This window comes from Papio anubis, chromosome 18, assembly GCF_008728515.1.
Source record: "Papio anubis isolate 15944 chromosome 18, Panubis1.0, whole genome shotgun sequence".
Lineage (NCBI taxonomy): Eukaryota > Metazoa > Chordata > Mammalia > Primates > Cercopithecidae > Papio > Papio anubis.
In genome coordinates, this window is record NC_044993.1 from 72,312,938 (window position 1) to 72,331,188 (window position 18,251).

The 18,251-nt window shown below is 56.4% G+C and overlaps 1 protein-coding gene across 2 annotated transcripts; it reads left to right on the plus strand.

Moving 5' to 3' along the window:
• Nucleotides 1-16: 16 nt before the first annotated feature.
• Nucleotides 17-17,299, plus strand: HAGH (hydroxyacylglutathione hydrolase). Of its 2 annotated transcripts, XM_009195688.1 has the most exons (10): nt 142-265; nt 375-470; nt 3,997-4,172; nt 4,669-4,733; nt 6,929-7,046; nt 7,713-7,821; nt 8,892-8,995; nt 9,170-9,271; nt 16,518-16,597; nt 16,973-17,299. In XM_009195688.1, the coding sequence occupies exons 3-10, from the start codon at nt 4,068-4,070 to the stop codon at nt 17,070-17,072; spliced, it is 783 nt and encodes a 260-aa protein (XP_009193952.1). In that variant the 5' UTR covers nt 142-265; nt 375-470; nt 3,997-4,067; the 3' UTR covers nt 17,073-17,299. The 2 variants fall into 2 exon arrangements, with proteins under 2 accessions (XP_003916396.1, XP_009193952.1); XM_003916347.4 differs by lacking the exon at nt 375-470 and having other exon boundaries at nt 17-265.
• Nucleotides 17,300-18,251: the final 952 nt, after the last annotated feature.

The window sequence follows — 18,251 nt, forward strand, 5'->3', positions numbered from 1 at the left end:
CCGGCCCGTGGCAATCGGGGCTCGTGGAGGAAACTAGTTGAGCGCGAGCGCGTTGATTGGCTGGCGGACGGTGCGAGGCGGATACTGATTGGCTGAGGGAAGCGCGAGGCGGGCGCTGATTGGCTGAGACTCGTCGACGCCGGTGTTTTGCAGCCCGGAGCCGCCCGGCCGTCCAGCCCGGCTCCGGTCATGGTGCTGGGCCGCGGGCTGCTCGGCCGTCGCAGCCTCGCCGCGTTGGGAGCCGCCTGCGCCCGCCGAGGCCTGGGTGGGTGCGACGGGGCGGTGCGGGCCAGGGGACGCGGGCCTGGCGGGGCGGGCAGCGGGCGGCGCCGGGCCGTCGGTTGGCGGCCGCTGACGCGGTTTCTGTTGCGCAGGTGCCTGAGGCCGCGCTGCCCGGCTCGAGTGGAGGCGGCGCAGGCGCTGAGGCGGGCGCGGAGCGGGCGCGGGGCCGCGGGTGCGGAAAGCGCTAGGTAAGCAGGGCCAGGCCTGTGTCCGCCGCGGCCTCCACGGTCGGGCTGGGCCGGCCGTGCCTCTGACGCCTCCAGGGCATCGCGTCCTGCCCGGGCCGGCGCCGAGGAGAGCCTGGGGCGCGGCTCCGAGGCGCAGCGGGCAGGGCCCCGGGACGCCTGGCCCACCCCGCACCTGCTGCCCGGCTGCAAGGACCGCGCTCTCGCGGCGCCGCCTGCGGTGGTGGAGCTGCCCGCCCGGCGCCGGAGCCTCCCTGTCTGGGGACCCGGCGTGTCAGTCGCCCGAGGTGGTCGCGAGGCCGGCCAGGCCAGCGCCCCGGGCGGGTGCGCAGCGCAGGGCACTGGGCGGGCGGAGGCGCAGGCAGGGAGGCGTCCCTGGCGGTTTCCAGATCTCGCCAAAAGCTGTCAAGGCTCTGCAGGGGGTAAAATGTCTCCATTGCTAAGGAACGGACATGGATTTAGAGGTCCTCAGAATTACAGTTTTAGGGACATTAGGGACATTCATAAGGGCCCAGGCAGAGAGTTCCAGCGGGACTGTGTGCATCGGCAGGGCGTGCCTGCCTCATTCTAAGGGAGCCCCCAGCCCCGGTATTTAGTGCCCCCCAGTTCAAGGGAAGCAAGATGCTGTGAAACTTCCTGATTTAAGAAAGAAGTGCTGTGACGCACGCCTGTCATCCCAGCAGTTTGGGAAGCCGAGGCGGGAGGATCCCTTGAGTCCAGGAGTTCCAGACCAGCCTGTCAACATGAGACCTCATCTCTATAAAAACTAAACAAAATCAGCCGGGCGTGGTGAGACACAACTGTCGTCTCAGTCACTTTGGTGGCTGAGGTGGGAGGATCAGGAGGCTGAGTCCAGGAGGTCGAGGCTGCAGTGACCCGTGATCGCACCACTGCACTGTAGCCTAGGCGACAGAGTGAGACCATATCTCAAAAAAAAAAAAAAAATTTTTTTTTTGTGGGCCAAACCAAACATTTCTGGACTTGGCCCAGGCCCCAAGCTGCAGGTCCTTGGCCTGTTTGTACAAAGTATTACAGTTACAAAACAGCGAGCCGGGAACATTTTCCAGGCAGTGTTGGGCTGAGTGATAGGGAAAGGGAATAAGGTTTCTTATTCCCCGGACTCGGACAGAACATGAAGAAGGGAACGCAGACTGGGGGTGCCCCAGCCTGGCCATCTGCCCTCCAGCAAGCTGTGTTGCCACCACTGATTAAGCGAGCCAGCTGCGTCTTTCCTCAGAAATAAAGGCACCTCCATGGGTTGTCAGCTTCTTTAGGAGGCTATGATGGTCCCCATGGGAGGCTGAGCACCAGTTGTGAGGCAGTGCAGTGGCCAATCTTGGCTCACTGCAACCTCTGCCTCCCACGCTCAAGCAAGTCTCCTGCTTCAGCCTCCTGAGTAGCTGGCACTACAGGAACTCGCCAACACGCCCGGCTAATTTTTGTATTTGAGTAGAGATGGGGTTTCACCATGTTGGCCAGGCTGGTCTCTAACTCCTGACCTCAAGTGATTCACCTGCCTCAGCCCCCCAAAGTGCTAGGATGACAGGCATGGCCACTGCACATGGGCAATATTTTTGTTTGTAATGTTCTGCTAGTATCAATGGAGCTCCTTTCCAGGAGGATGCCCTGGCACTCAGGGAATCCTGTCGCAGCCCTTCTGTACCCCACCTGCTGCCCCCAGCACCCACACTGCTTGGTGTGCTCCTTGGGCTGGGGTGGTACTGAGGCTAAGGGGAAGGGGAATATCGCAGGAAGCTGCTCATATAGAAATCTCAGTATATTGTACTTGAGGAGAATGATCTGGAAAATGCCCAGCTGATTGTCAGACGGGTGATAGGATATCCTTGTACAGTGAAACTATAGTTTGGGCAGTTTCTCTGGCTGTGGAAATAAGGTCGGATTCCCCATTTAGATGGGCCCTGGAGATGTGTGTGTCTGTCCGTTGGAGGGTGCTGCCCATTTCTGGATCCCTTTTGGGAGAAGCCCCTGCCCTGGCACCTATCCCAGGATTGCACTGTCCCCTGCCACCCTCTGTGGTTTCTTCCCCCTGTAGAGCGGAACTGAAGGTATTGTCAAGGCCCCCATGTATTTTTAGATTTAGTAGGAGTTTCATTGCTGAAAATACTTTTGCGTTGGTCGACTGGGTGGTAGACGCTTTTGTCCCTTGGCCACCCACTCCTCCCACCTCCTGGGCCCCTGTGGCAGAGTCCTTTGGGTCAGTTGGATGGTGGTTTTGTATCCTCCACACTTGAATCTGGCGCAGTTGTGGCCGGCTTTCCGTCTCAAAGGAACTGCTGATTCTTGTGCACATTTCATATTCGTGCCATTCAAGAGCAAGTATTGGTTTTTTCTGAGACAGAGTCTCACTCTGTTGCCCAGGCTGGATTACAGTGGGGCAAGCTTGGCTCACTGCAACTTCCACCTCCCAGGTTCAAGCGATTCTCCTGCCTCAGTCTGCTGTCAAGTATTGGTTCTTTCTGGCTAGAGGCTGAGAAGGGCTGTAACTGCATGGAATGCAGGCTCGCTTAATCAGTGGTGGCAACACAGCTTGCTGGAGGGCAGATGGCCAGGCTGGGGCACCCCCAGTCTGCGTTCCCTTCTTCATGTTCTGTCCGAGTCCGGGGTGTGAATACCCCAGAACTAGCAGCGGTTTGCCTCACAGTCACAAGCTGGCCATCCTGTCCTTTTAGAGTTCTCAAAAAAGAAAATAGAGATCGTAAGTCTGAAACAGTTGATTTACATGAATGTGAGCATGAGTCAGTTCCTATGTTTTCCTTAGGGATATATGAAGATATTCCTTTTGGTTCTTTTTTTTTCTTTTTCTTTCTTTCTTTTTTTTTTTTTTATTAACAGGTTCTTGTCTTGTCACCCAGGCTGGAGTGCAGTGGCACAGTCATAGGTCACTGCAGCCTCAAACTCCTGGGCCTAAACCTCCAGGGTAGCTGGGACTACAGGCACGCACCACCAGGCCTGACTAATTTTTAAATTTGTAGAGACAAGGTCTTGCTATGTTGCCCAGGCTGATTTCAAACTCCTGTCCTCAAGCAGTCCTCCCACCTCAGTCTCTTAAAGCGCTGGGATTCCCGGCAAGAACCACTGTATCAGCCGGGCGTGGTGGCTCACGCCTGTAATCCCAACACTTTGGGAGGCCGAGGCAGGCGGATCATGAGGTCAGGAGATTGAGACCATCCTGGCTAACACGTTGAAACCCCCTCTCTGCTAAAAATACAAAAAATTATCCAGGTGTGGTGGCGGGCGCCTGTAGTCCCAGCTACTCAGGAGGCTGAGGCAGGAGAATGGCGTGAACCTGGGAGGCGGAGCTTGCAGTGAGCCGAGACCGCGCCACTGCACTCCAACCTGGGCGACAGAGCGAGACTCCGTCTCAAAAAAAAAAAAAAAAAACCGCCGTACCTGGCCAGGATATTCCCTTTCAAAGGAACCTAGAAAGGCTGGGAAGCACTGCATTTTGTGCGTCCTGTCGTGGAGGGCCTGGCGCAGACACCAACTGAGTTGTGCTCTGTGTCTGCAGGTCCAGCCCTGCTGGGAGTTCTCCTCCACCACACAGATTTGCGGAAGAATCTGACCGTGGACGAGGGCACCATGAAGGTGGAGGTGCTGCCTGCCCTGACCGACAACTACATGTACCTGGTCATCGATGATGAGACCAAGGAGGCTGCCATCGTGGACCCGGTGCAGCCCCAGAAGGTGCGCATGGCTATGCCCGGCTCTCTCTGCCCTCATCATCCAGCTCGGAGTTCTCACCCCCAATGGGTTTCCTAACCGCAGTGTCCTTGCAATTTTGCCTAAGCTAAATGGAAATTAGTCGCCAGCCACTCTGTTACAGGGCCCCACGAAGCGTGGAGGCAAGAGGCAGTGACACAGAAAACGCTGTGCCGTGAAATCCCCGGCACTTGGCTCTTCTTGGAGGCTTTCTGCCCCTGCAGGCTCCTCTGGGGGTGGTGCCCTCAGAGCTAGAGGGGCTTGGGGCAGTCGTAGGTAGTTGCAAGAGTCAGGCTGAGCAGGAAGGAGAAGGTGCTTTCACTGGCTCTGCTGGAGCAGAGCAAGCCGGCAGGGTCAGGACAGGCCATGTCAGCGGCCCCTCCTGGCATGTCCTGGGTTCCGCTGGGCACCCTAGTATGTAGGCCAGCGAGCCAGGCCTGGAAGTGTGACGGGCCTTTGTCCTGCCCTGGGGTCACTACAGGTCGTGGACGCGGCGAGAAAGCATGGGGTGAAACTGACCACAGTGCTCACCACCCACCACCACTGGTAAGTGCTGCCACGGGGGCCCACGGCTCCCCTAGGGGTGCGGGACCCGGCTCACTTCTCGCCCTGGTGGGTTTAGGGACATCGAGACCTGTTTCCCCCCACGGCTCTGTCTGCTGTGTGAGGATAGGCCCCCAGCAGACTTCTGAGAAAGACCCGGGGCTCACCGTCGCCCCCAAGGGGCGAATCTGGTGCTGCAGTGACTCAGGCCTCAAGGCCTGCAGGGTGAGGGGAGAAAGCTACAGCCTTACCCTCAGGCCCCACCCCCCTGCTCTCTCCTGGGCCACGCGGGCACAGCCCTGGCACGTTGGCCTCAATGTTGGGGAGGAAATGACTTTACAGGTGAGTTTAAAAAAAACAAAAAACAAAAACCAAGCAGCCGGCCGGGCATAGTGGCTTATGCCTATAATCCCAGCATTTTGGTAGGCTGAGGTGGGTGGGTCACTTGAGGTCAGGACCAGCCTGGCCAACATGGTGAAACCCAGTCTCTACTGAAAATACAAAAATTATCTGGGCGTGGTGGCAGGAGCCTGTAATCTCAGCTACTCGGGAGGCTGAAGCAGGAGAATCACTTGAACCCCAGAGGTGGAGGTTGCAGTGAGACGAGACTGTGGCATTGCACTCCAGCCTGGGTGACAGAGCGAGACTCCCTTTCAAAAAAAAAAAAAAAACAAAAAAAAAAACAAGCAGCCTATCTGGAGAGGTTGGGTTTTTTAAAATCCTTGAAAATAGATGAATAAAGCGCTGTGTCTGGGTTCTAGGGCTGGCATGCCTGCTGAAGGCCCTTGTTCGGCTTTTGGAAATTTCTGAGGCTCTTCAAAGCTAGAAAAAGTGTTTATTTGGCTCTTTCTTCTTTTTGCCAAGCAAGCACCCGAGGGCAGCTGGCACCTTTCTCCTGAGCCGGGACCCGTCTGGCACTGCTTTAGGGCCTCTGAACTGTGGCTTCCCCAGCCTCTGTGTCGGGGTGAAATGAAGCCTTTTTTCCTCTTCTTGGTGGTGGGAGCGCCGTGCTGGTGGCTTGGCCAGGGTTTGATGGAAGTGTCACGGTTCACACACAGCCGGACTCAGGCCTGGAGAATCTCAGGCTCTGTGAGTCGGGCCTCACAAGCCTCTGCGGGGTCATCAGAGGTGTCCATGCAGGGACCTGGGCTCAAGGGGCGGTGCTGGCAGCCTCCCTGGCCCTTGTCCTGTGTGGCTGAGCTGCTGTCTCTCAGCACATTCGCCTGCCTGTCGTGCGAGGCCGCTGCTGCCACCATGCCTCCTCCAGGGAACCCTGGTGGTGGCCTCCGTGTGGCTGCCTGGCGCATCACAGCTTGTTGCAGCTCCCTGCCTCTCCTGGCCTCGCTGCAGACGTCTCTTTCTAACACTGTGGTGCTTTTTAGTTCCCGGCCCTTCTGACGTTCATGCCGGCACGTGAAGTCCTAAGCCAGGCCCTAGCTTCAGCAGGGTGGGGTTTGCTCACTGGTGGTGGGTGGTGATGGGCAGACCGAGGCCTGTGTGCTGTGCCCTCCTGAAGGGTGGGAGGGGCAGAGGGCTGCAGCCACCACTCCACCCTGTTATCTTGGGGCCCAGTGGTGCCAAGGCGGGTGGTTTCTGGTGTGGTCGCTGGAGTTTTCATGGAAGGCACATGAAGGAGTCTGTGATGTCATGTGAGGCCCAGGAAGGGCCCCTGCGACCGCCCCTATCTGAAATGCAGGTCAGGCAGGTTCCCCTGGGCAAACCCGGGCGCGCAGGAGGCACCTCCACCTGCTGCGCATCACAAGGCCTGGAGCTGGCCCAGGCTGGCCTCCCCTGCAGACAGACTGCCTTGGGCCAGCTGCTCATCCCAGACGCACCCCAGGTGATTCCCATGCTGAACAGTTTGATCTTCTGCCAGAGTGTCAGGTCACAAACTGGGCAGCACATCAGGATCAGCTGGGGGCTTTCAAAACTAAAAAACCCCACCCCCAGGTGCTCCCCAGACCCACTGCACCAGGACGTGGGGGTGGAACCAGGTGGTGCTTTGTAAAGACGTCCAGGTGATAACCCCAGGCCCCCACGCCCGGAACCCAGGCCACAGGATCATCCAGGTGGCTGTGATTTGCTTCCTCGGCTTCCTTTGTGTGTGCAAAATAAGCGTCCCGTTTGACCAGGGTTTAAAAGCAGCAGGCAGCCCCCTCAGCTCAGCAGGCAGCCCAGGTCTCCCGTTTGACTTCCAGGGACCATGCTGGCGGGAATGAGAAACTGGTCAAGCTGCAGTCGGGACTGAAGGTGTACGGGGGTGACGACCGTATCGGGGCCCTGACGCACAAAATCACTCACCTGTCCACACTGCAGGTAAGGAGTGAGCCCTGGAGGTGCTCCAGCGTGGCCCTGCCAGGAGCAGTGGGGGCCTCCCTGTGTCCTCTCTGCTCCCTAACCCAGTGACCCGGGAGTGCTCCCAGTGGTCCTCTGCGGTAGCATGGACGGTCTTCTCTGTCTAGGCACAAGGACAGGAGTGTGCAAAACACGGCTGTGTGTGGGGCTGTGAAGCAGGGCTCCGAGACCCTGGGGCGTGGGCCACGTGGGCGGGGTCCTGGTTCGAGAGCGCAGCACACAGGCGGGAGGCCGCTGTGAGGGGGTCTTCAGCCTTTTTGAAGGTGTGAACATTTTTGAAGTAAAGAATGGGGCAGATGGGGACAGAGGAAAACAAAAGGTCATGTGTGGGAAGGAAAGCCGTCTTTCCTAGCCAGATGCCGAGCGTGGATTCGGCCCAGTTTTGAAGGAGAAAACAAGCCCCTTGGTGTTTTACATGCAAGCGCTCTTGTTCCAGGGTGGCCCAGCACTTGGGGCGCGCCCATGGAGTGAGTCCCCCAGTCCCGTGGCGGGGAGCGCCCGCCCAGCCTTCACAGGCATTTCCGTCGGAGCTGAGGAGGCCCCGTAGGGCCCAGGCTGCCCGCCGCGACCCCGGGCGACGCTCTCCAGGGTGTGTGGGAGCACACGCGGTCGCTTGCTTTGTTTAAGGTGGGGTCTCTCAACGTCAAGTGCCTGGCGACACCATGCCACACTTCAGGACACATCTGTTACTTCGTGAGCAAGCCCGGTGGCTCGGAGCCCCCTGCTGTGTTCACAGGTGCGTGTTCGGGTGTAGGGGGCGGTGGTTCTTTGTGAAGACCCTGTGTCTCCTGCTAGGCAGGCTCACGGGGGCAGTTTCATGGCCTTCTCCTGCGCCGCTGTGAGGACCCGGGGTGGGTACTGGGAGCCTCGTGGTGGGACTGGCCGTTTCCTCCTCCGACGGGTTTGGATCGTGGTCTGGAAGGAAGTTACGCCTTCTGCAAGGGCTGTGCTGGCGGAGACTGCTGGACAGCTGGGGTCCTGGCGGATCCCACAGGAAAGGAGTCAGTTTCTTCTGGCAGGGCGAGAGGTGGCTCAGCCCTGGGGCCGTGTTCTCGATGCCGTAGTGTGGACTCGGGGACCTGTGCCAGTCTAGGGGCCCTGCCTGCCTCCCAGGGTTGTTGCAGACCCGTGGAGGCACCTCTGGAGGTCATATGGCCAGGGACGGCCCCACTGTAGGCCGGGCCCTTCGTGGCTGCGACCTTCAAGGTGGTGTGGAGGCTGCTGGGGGCGGGGGCTGCCTCCCATGCTTGTTACTGTCGTCTGGTCCCGACTGGCCTCACAGTGCGGGGTTTCACCCGGTGACTTGGTGTGGGCCTTGCACGGCTGGGAGGCCTCCTGGTAGCCCAGAGCCACACTCGGGCCGTATCCCCCGCTGTGGGTGAGAGGTGGTTCCGGTCAGCTCAGCCAGGGTGGTGAGACCTTGGTCACGGGGTGGCGCTGGCTGCTGGGGCCAAGGGAAGACGGGAGCCAGGCACGGGCCTGAGAGGGGCTGCTGGGTGTTCGGGGAGAGGGCTGGGTTTGGGAGGATCTCAGAGCCACAGTTGGTGGGACTAGGGGCTGGGAGGGAGAAGTGACTGGGTTTCGGGTCTGCACGGCCAGTCAGGTGGTTGGCACTGTCAGCTGAGACTTGGAAGGAGGTGTGGGAGCCAGAATGCAGGGTGCTGAGTCTGGGCAGCCGTGGCTGGAGGGCAGCCAGGGTTTGGGGCCTGGGCCTTGCTGGTGAGTATCATCCTGCTTCTGGCCCCCTCCTGAGTCCCAGCCACCAGCCTCGAGTGGTCCCCACCTTATGGCTGTCCTTGTTTCCAGGTGACACCTTGTTTGTGGCTGGCTGCGGGAAGTTCTATGAAGGGACTGCGGATGAGATGTGTAAAGCTCTGCTGGAGGTCTTGGGCCGGCTGCCCCCAGACACAGTAGGCAGCGCCTCCCTGTGGGCCGGGGTTTGGAGGGCCTCACCCAGGGCGGGCCTGCTCTCCCTTCTGGCACCCACTCACTGGACACCCCCCCGGGAGGGTCCATGTCCCGTCCCTGAGGACTTCCACGGGTGATAACAGCCTTCTGAGCTCAACTGTCGCCTGTTTTCTCAGAGAGTCTATTGTGGCCACGAGTACACCATCAACAACCTGAAGTTTGCGCGCCACGTGGAGCCCGGCAATGCCGCCATCCAGGAGAAGCTGGCCTGGGCCAAGGTGAGTGGGGCCGTCACTGTGCAGTGCTTTCCTGTGGGCTGCTCAGGGCTACTGTGCACGGCGGAGTCGCCAGAGTGGGTAGACAGTCACCCCTCCGAGCCCAGAGAGCAGGCCTGGGACTCAGGCTAGTGTGGGCCAGCTCGCCCTGCATGGCCAACCCAGGGTTCCGTTGAGACCCCTCTGCCTCAGACACTGCATGTCTAACACGTACCTGGCCTGTTCCCATATTCTGAGCAGTGGGGTCAGGCTGGCACCACGTGGCTCTGCTGGCTCTCCAGGCCACAGAATGTGGCTCTGTGTCCAAAGGACTCTTATCTCCGTGATGGCCCCGCGTGAGCCTCCACGGCGTAGCCCAGGCCAGCTGGGCCAGGACTACAGGAGCCGGAGGGGCTCTCCAGGGGTGTTTCCCCAATTCCCTGCAAACGCTGTCGGAAGCACACACACCGGGCGTCTCAGGCGTGGCTTCCCTCTGCTGAGTGGAGAGTCGCTGCCTTGAACAGGTTTATTGTTTTAAATAAATCACTTGTTTTTTTGTTGAGCATCTTTTTCAATTTAGAGGTTTATGTTATTTTAAAATATTTACTCATAAAAATTGAAACTCTAAATCAGAGGAATCATAAATATTCATCTTTTTTTTTTTTTTTTTGGTGACGGAGTCTCCTTCTGTTGCCCAGGCTGGAGTACAGTGGCGTAATCTCGGCTCACTGCAACCATCACCTCCTGGGTTCAAGAAATTCTCCCTGCTGGCTGGGCGCGGTGGCTCACGCCTGTAATCCCAGCACCTTGGGAGGCCGAGGCGGGCGGATCACAAGGTCAGGAGATCGAGACCATCCTGGCCAACATGGTGAAACCGCATCTCTACTAAAAATACAAAAAATTAGCTGGACGTGGTGGTGTGTGCCTGTGGTCCCAGCTACTTTGGGAGGCTGAGGCAGGAGAATCGCTTGAACCCAGGAGGCAGAGGTGGCAGTGAGCAGAGATCATGCCACTGCACTCCAGCCTGGTGACAGAGCGAGACACTGTCTCAAAAAAAAAAGTCTCCCTGCCTCAGCCTCGAGTAGCTGAGATTACAGGTGCCGCCACCACGCCCAGCCAACTTTTCTATTTTTAGTAGAGATGGGGTTTTGCCACATTGGCCAGGCTGGTGTTGAACTCCTGACTTCAGGTGATCTGCCTGCCTCGGCCTCCCAAAGTGTTGGGATTAGAGACGTGAGCCACCGCGCCTGGCCCGTGTGTCTCTTTGGAGTGGGCAGGTTGCAGTTTGAGGAATGTTGATGATGTTTGCACCTGTGCAATCCCCTCCACAGTCCAGATGTGGAACTTTCCACTACCCCAAAGGCTTCTGTGCCCCTCCCATGTGGCGTCCCCGCCAGCTGCTGCTCTGCTCTGACCTCGGGTCACTTTCTAGAGATTCCCATGAATAGAAGCACATTGTTCTGTCGTCTCTGTGGCATTCCCGGCCCCGCTAATGTTGGTGAGGGTCAGCCATGCTCTTTGCCTCTGCGTAGCCCATCGTGTGGAAATGCTATCATTGTTTTATCCATTCGTCTGTTTCCAGTTTTTTGCTGTTTGAATAAAGCTGCTATGAACATTTGTGTACAAGTCTTTTTGTGGATATGTTTTTATTGCTCTTGGGTATCTACCTAAGAGTGGAATTGCTGTGTTGTGTGGTTAAATGTATGAACCGTTTTCCAAAATGGTTGTACCACTCTGCAGTCCACCACCAGCGTGTGAGTTCCAGGGCTCCACACTGTGCCAGCACTGCATTGGGTCGCTGGTCTCTGTAATTTTTGCCATTCTAACTTGCATGTGGTGGTGTCTCACTGCCTTTAAGATGTATATTTCCCCATGACGAACAGGGTTGACCATCTTTTCATGTGTGTGTTGGCCTTTGGATGCCTTCTTGTTATGTTCAATCTTTTGTCTATTTTAAATATTGGATTCGGCCTGTTGGGTTGCTCTTGTAAGAGTTCCTTATATCATCTGGAAGATACATATTTAAAAGATGGTTTTCTCTCCTAGCTCATGGCTTGCCTTTTCATTTTCTTAACATTGTCTTTTGGAAAATAGTTTATAGTTTTGGTGAAGTTCAATTTATTCATTTCTTTCTTTTCTTTCTTGAGATGGAGTTTCACTCTTGTTGCCCAGGCTGGAGTGCAGTGGTGCGATCTCAGCTCACCACAACATCTACCTCCCGGGTTCAAGTGATTCTCCTGGCTCAGCCTTCTGAGTAGCTGGGATTACAGGCATGCACCACCATGCCCAGCTAATTTTGTATTTTTTTTTTTTTTTTTTCTGAGACGGAGTCTCGCTCTGTCGCCCAGGCTGGAGTGCAGTGGCCGGATCTCAGCTCACTGCAAGCTCCGCCTCCCGGGTTAACGCCATTCTCCTGCCTCAGCCTCCCGAGTAGCTGGGACTACAGGCGCCGCCACCTTGCCCGGCTAGTTTTTTGTACTTTTTAGTAGAGACGGGGTTTCACCGTGTTAGCCAGGATGGTCTCGATCTCCTGACCTCGTGATCCGCCCATCTCGGCCTCCCAAAGTGCTGGGATTATAGGCGTGAGCCACCGCACCCGGCCAATTTTGTATTTTTAATAGAGACAGGGTTTCTCCATGTTGATCAGGCTGGACTCGAACTCCCAACCTCAGGTGATCCGCCCACCTTGGGCTCCCGAAGTGCTTGGGATTACAGGCGTGAGCCACCGCACCGGCCACTCATTTTTTCTTTTATGTTTCTTGTGCCCTAAGAAACCTTTGTGTACCCCTAGCTCACAAAGACTTTCTCCTGTGTTTCTCCCTAGAAGTTTTAAAGTCTTAGCTTTTATATTTACAGTTTACAATGTTTCCTTTCAAGATGGTGTTTGTGTTTGTGTGTTGTGCGAGGTGAGGGTAGAGGTTCACCCTCTCGCAGTGTGATCCCGACATGTTTAGCGCTGTCGAAGGACTGTCCTTTCCTCCCTGGATTGCCTTGGCACCTTTCTAAAAAGAATGGACCCTCCATGCCCAAGTCTGCCTCTGGTGTCTGCTCTGTTTCGTTGGTCTGTATGACTTGCCATGGTGTCCGAGCACAGCATCTTGATGACTCTAGCTCTATGCTGTCTTGACATCAGTAGTGTAAATTCTCCAGTGTTCTTTTTCAAAATGGTTTTAGTTGTTTTAAACCTTTTGCATTTCCGTTTTTAGAATCATCTTGTGAGCTTCTACCAAGCTAGCTAGCTTGGCTTTTGATTGGGACTGTTGTGATAACTGATTTGGAGAGAATTGAGATTTTAACATTGTTTCTGGGAGCTTTCCATTTATTAAGGTCTTTAGCTTTTCTCAGCAGTGTTTTGGAATTTGCGTGTTCAAGGTCTTGCACGTGTTATTCAGTGATCGCTAAGCACTTCCGGTCGTGATGATTTGTTGATACTAGTTGGAAACACAGCGGATGCATATTTTAACTTCCTTGGTGTCTTAGTCTGTGTGGTGTTGCTATAAAGGAATACTTGAGGCTGGGTGACTTACAAAAGGAGGTTTATGTGGCTCATGGCTGTGCAGGCTATAAGCAGCATGGCCTGGGCGTCTGCACCTGGCGAGGCCTCAGGCTGCTGCTGCTCATGGCAGAAGGGGAAAGGAGCTGGTGGTGCGAAGCGTGTGGCCAGAGGAAGGAGAGAGTGGGGGGGTACAAGGTTCTCTTAAACCACCAGTTCCTGTGGAAACTAACAGCAACAACTCACACTTGGCGCAGGACAGCCACTCACAGGGGACCCCCATCCAAACACCTCCGTTAATTGGGGATCAGATTTCAGCATGCATTGGAGGGACGGACATCCCTGCCCCAGGAGAAGGGAGTAGCCAGGCTGGACGGGAGGTGTGTTTGACTTTTAAAGAAACTGCCAAACTCCCCTTCCCTGGTGCTTGTGGTGTTTGCTTTCCTGCCAGGAAGGCGTGGGCGTGTCGGCTGGTCCGGGTCCTCCCAGCACGCAGGCAGTGGAGCCAGCTTTTTGGAAGGAGGTGCTGGAGCCCAGTCCCTGGTGAGACGCAGCCTCCTGCCGAGCTGTTCCCATTCTGCAGCCTCTGGTTTTTTTTTCTTCTGAGGCGGATTTGTCGCCCAGGCTGGAGTGCAGTGGCCGGATCTCAGCTCACTGTGCCCCGCCTCCCTCCTGGGCTTACCATTCTCCTGCCTCAGCCTCCCGAGTAGCTGGGACTACAGGCGCCCCACCCGCCCGCTAGTTTTTGTATTTTAGTAGAGACGGGTTTCACCAGCAGCTAGATGGTCTTGATCTCCTGACCTCGATCCCGGCCCCGCCTCGCCTCCCAAAGTGCTGATTACAGGTTGAGCCATCACACCGCCAACCTCTCTGGTTTTCTTAGCGGTATCTTTTGAGCAAACATTTTTAATTTTAATGAAGTCTAATAGATTCTTTTATGGGTCATTCTTTTTTGTGTTCCATCTAAGAAATCTTTGCTTCTCCCAAGGTCAAAACATTTGCTCCTGTATTTTCTTTTTGGAATTAGTATAGTTTTAAAATTTAGATCAGTATGAATTCCCACCCACCAAATGTCTGCTGGATCTGGAATGATATTCTTGCTTTCATTCCTGATTTTGACAATTTGTACCCTTTTTTTTGTTTTTGACAGCTGCTTGCTCCATTGCCCAGGCTGTGCAGGGCGTGATCTCAGCTCACTGCAACCTCTGCCTCCTCGGGTTCGCCGAGCCTCAGCACCTCAGCCTCCCAAGTAGTTGGAATTATAGGCATGTGCCACATGCCGGGTAATTTTGTATTTTTTAGTAGAGACGTAAGCCACCATGTTGGCCAGGATGGTCTCAAACTCCTGACCACGTGATCTGCCTGCCTCAGCATCCCAAAGTGCTGGGATTATAGGCATGAGCCGCTGCGCCTAGCCTGTGTTTTTTTTTTTAATTGGTTGGGGAGAGACAGTGTCTTGCTCTGCTGCCCAGGCTGGAGTACAGTGGCACAATCGCGGCTCACTGCAACCTCTGCCTCCCGGGTTCAGGCGATTCTCCTGCCTCAGCCTCCTGTAGCTGGGATTACAGGCCTGTGCCATCATGCCTGGTTAATTTTGCATTTTTGGTAGAGAGGGGGTTTCACCATGTTGCTTAGGCTGGTCTTGAACTCCTGGGCTCAAGTGATCCTCCTGCCTTGGCCTCCCAAAGTGCTGGGATTACAGGCGTGAGCCACCGCGCCCAGCCTCATTCTTTTTAATAGGTGTAAAATATACTACTGCGTGGATGTCACCCGTAAATCATTTTACCAATCCCAGTAGGAGGGACGTTGAGAGTTTTCAACTCCTTCTGGACCCTGGAGCCCGAAGCCACGAGGTGGAGCTCTTCTGAGCTGTGCTGCAGGGACTCACCTTATTTTTTATTTATTTATGTTTTGAGGCAGAGTCTCTCTCTGTCACCCAGGCTGGAGTGCAGTGGCACAATCTCGGCTCACTACTGCAGCCTCTGCCTCCCGGCTTCAAGCAATTCTCCTGCCTCAGCCTCCTGAGTAGCTGGGATCACAAGCACGCGCCACCATGTCCAGCTAGGTTTTGTATTTTTAGTAGAAACGGGGTTTCACCATGTTGGCCAGGCTGGTCTCAAACTCCTGACCTCAGGTGATCCACCTGCCTTGACCTCCCAAAGTGCTGGGATTACAGGTCTGAGCCACTGCACCCGGCCTGTCTTATTTGGGAGACGGCATCTTGCTCTGCTGCTCAGGCTGGAGTATAGTGGTGTGGTCTTGGCTCACTGCAGCCTCCACCTCCTGGGTTCAAGCGATTCTCCTGCCTCAGCCTCTTGAATAGCTGGGATTACAGGCGCCCACCACCACACCCAGCTGATTTTTTGTATTTTAGTAGAGATGGGGTTTCACCATGTTGCCCAGGCTGGTCTCGAACTCCTGACCTCAGGTGGTCCACCCACCTCAGCCTCCCAAAGCGTTAGGATTACAGGTGTGAGGCACTGCGCTCAGCTGACTGACCTTATTTTTGTCTTTAAATGCTTCATGCTTTGTAGGAAAAATAGCTACAACATTAAAACTCGTTTTAATAGGTAACCTAAAAGCTTATGACAATTTGTACTTCCTCTGTTTTAAAGATACCCTTAGAAGTGTTAACTTTTCTTCCCTCATAGGAGGTAGAGGAAGATTTTTTGGGATTGAGAATGTTGGTGGGAACACAAGGAATATTATAAAACATTCTCAGATTGTTTTCACCAGAAGGGAAGAACGGATTAGTGAGAAACCATCTCGGCATCTGCCAGGCCCCCGCTCAGTGTGTCTCCACCCGCTGAAGGGCCACTCATTGACACCACTGCCCACAGCAGCTGGGGACCCTCGGGGGTGAGGCCGCGGTGGTCTTGAGCCTGTGCGTGGGCGCCGGCAGCTTCTGTCAGAGCTCTGCCCTGAGGCCCTCCTCGTGCGGCTGTGGTAGAAAGGCCAGGGCTGTGTGGAGACCGCTGTTGCTGCCCTGTGTTTTCCTGCTGTTGGCCCCGTGGTTGGGTTTGCATTCTCTTCCCCCCGCCTCCACCCATCTGCCTGGTCAGTGTTGTCAGAAGGGAGAGCATCTCCATCGCGAGTGGAGGTGACCAGCTGCCTGCCTGCGGGGGCTCGGGTGACCTCCCCTGCTGCGGGTTCCCGTGTTCCTCCTCCCTGGCTCGCTGTGAGGGTGCAGCTGTGGTGGCTTCTTTTCTGTGTCTCCTGCATTGTTATTACCTCCGTAACGTGAAATGTAAACCCCGTGAATGAAAGGAAGCTCTGTCCCTGTCCTGTCCAGGACGGTGCGGGAAGGTGGATGTGCGGCTCATCCCGGACATTGGCTTCTCTTCCCTCTTCCACACGCACAGACCCTCTGGCCTCTGCTCACCTTGCCTTCTCAGCCTTTGTCAGTCCGGCGGTGTCCTAAGGTTACCAGGTGTTCTGAGCATCTTTTTGGAGACTTGATGTCACCGTCACCCAGGCTGGAGGGCAGTAGCACAGTCTTGGCTCACTGTAGCCTCGACCTGTGCTCAAGGGATCCTCCCACCTCAGCCCCCCGAGAAGCTGGGACGACAGGTGCCCGCCACCATGCCTGGCTAGTGTTTTGTATTTTTTGTAGACACGGGGTCTCGCCATGTTGTCCAGGCTGGTCTCAAACTCCAGGGCTCAAGTGATCCATCTGCCTCGGCCTCCCAAAGTGCTGGGATCACAGGCGTGAGCCCCCATGCCTGGTCTGCTATTGTTTAAAGTTCCTGTGATTAAAGTGGCGTGTTTCTCTTGCAGGAGAAGTATAGCATCGGGGAGCCCACGGTGCCATCCACCCTGGCAGAGGAGTTTACCTACAACCCCTTCATGAGAGTGAGGTGAGGGCCCAGGGCAGGTGGTGGGCGCAGGCCCCTCCCCTCTGGCAGTCCCACTCGTACACACACAGTGGGGTGCATCTGAGACCCCAGGTGGCTGAGGCTGCCCTGGGGAGCTGTAGCAGGTACAGCCGCAGAGCCCCACCACTCTTCTTGAGTGGGGTCCAGCCTTTCCTGGCGCCTTGGCCGGGGCGTGAGTCCTTCTGGACCCAGGAGTTCAGAACCTGTCGGGGGGAGTGGCTGCCGCCTCCCCGCCCTCTGTGTCCTCCCAGGGCTGGGCTACAGCACGAGTCACCTTCCTCTGCAGTGGCGCTGGCTGCTCAGGTGGGCGGTGGGCATGGCTCTGCACAGCCTGCAGCCCGGTGCCGGCCTCCGCAGGGAGAAGACGGTGCAGCAGCACGCGGGTGAGACGGACCCGGTGACCACCATGAGGGCCGTGCGCAAGGAGAAGGACGAGTTCAAGATGCCCCGGGACTGAGGCCGCCCTGCACCTTCAGAGCATTTGGTCAAGATGCCCCAGGACTGAGGCCACCCTGCACCTTCAGAGCATTTGAGGATGAGGCTCTTTTAGGTAACTGGCTTTCCTGCTGGTCGCGCAAGAAATTCAGTCTTGATTTAACCTTAATTTCACAGCCCTTGGCTTGTGTTATTGGATGTTCTAATGCATATTTATAAGAGAAGTTTAAAAAGTATTTATTCCCATAACTCACACTTGCAGACTGTTTTCTTCTGGCCTTTAGGCCTCCCCTCATCCCCTTGGGCCTTCTTCCTCCTCCGTGAGCCACTGCAGTCCCCCCACCCATGCTTCAGGTCAGGACCCCGGGGGGCGGGGTGCTGTCTCCCTGGGTTTCCTGGCTCTGTAGGAGAGGATACCTGGGGTGCCCTGGGTTCTTCCTCCTTCCCTTTGCCACCAGCACCCCACCTCAGAGGAACAGACACCTTTCTGGCTCCCAGGTCACTGTCACAATCCGCGTTGACATGGGATGAGTGGGCTTGGGCCCTTCGAGAGCAGAACCCCATCCTACCGGGGCCATGGGCTCTCCAGCATTGCTGCTGTCCTGGGCTGGGGAAGGCGGCTCGGTGTTTGTGCCTGAAGCAGGCGGGGGCTCCTCACCAAGTTTCCTGCCCATGCTCGGGGGCTCTGGTTCAGCTGGAGGGCCGTTGTGGCTGTGCCTGTGCTGTGTCCTGTCCCGAGCTCCCAGCATGGGGCTGGCCGGGGCTGCAGGAAACCGTGCTCCCCAGCTGCCCAGAGCCTCTGCCTCTTGGCAACGTGGCACTGGCACCACGCTCATTCCCATGCCCCATCCCACCCTTGTCCCTTCAAAGGCTGCCCTCACAGGTCTTCCTGGGGAATCCCGAGGGTTGTGATGGCACACTGCCCCGTGTCACCCCGGGACTCCTGTCTGTGGGCGTGAGCCGGTGCCTTTGCTGTGGCTGGGTGCCGAGCGACCAGCCGCAGGCCCCACGGCCAAGTGGTTTCCGGCACCTCTGCAGCCCGCGGCTCGTCTTCGATTCGCTCAGGTCCCCCCCTGGCAGGGAGAGGTGGCTGTGTCTTCTTCCTGGAGGCGGCCGGATCCCGCGACCTCCAGGCAGTGCCCCTGCTCAGCAGCACCCCCAGCCCCGTCTCTGCTTGGAAAGCACAAACCGCCCTCTGGGG

Bases quoted from the DNA above. Each gene is read 5' to 3' on its own strand.
- HAGH (XM_003916347.4), top strand. From the start codon at position 190: ATGGTGCTGGGCCGCGGGCTGCTCGGCCGTCGCAGCCTCGCCGCGTTG. The intron at 4,734-6,928 runs GTAAGTGCTGCC...TTTGACTTCCAG, and splicing joins CTCACCACCCACCACCACTG to GGACCATGCTGGCGGGAATG. The intron at 16,598-16,972 runs GTGAGGGCCCAG...CGGCCTCCGCAG, and splicing joins AACCCCTTCATGAGAGTGAG to GGAGAAGACGGTGCAGCAGC.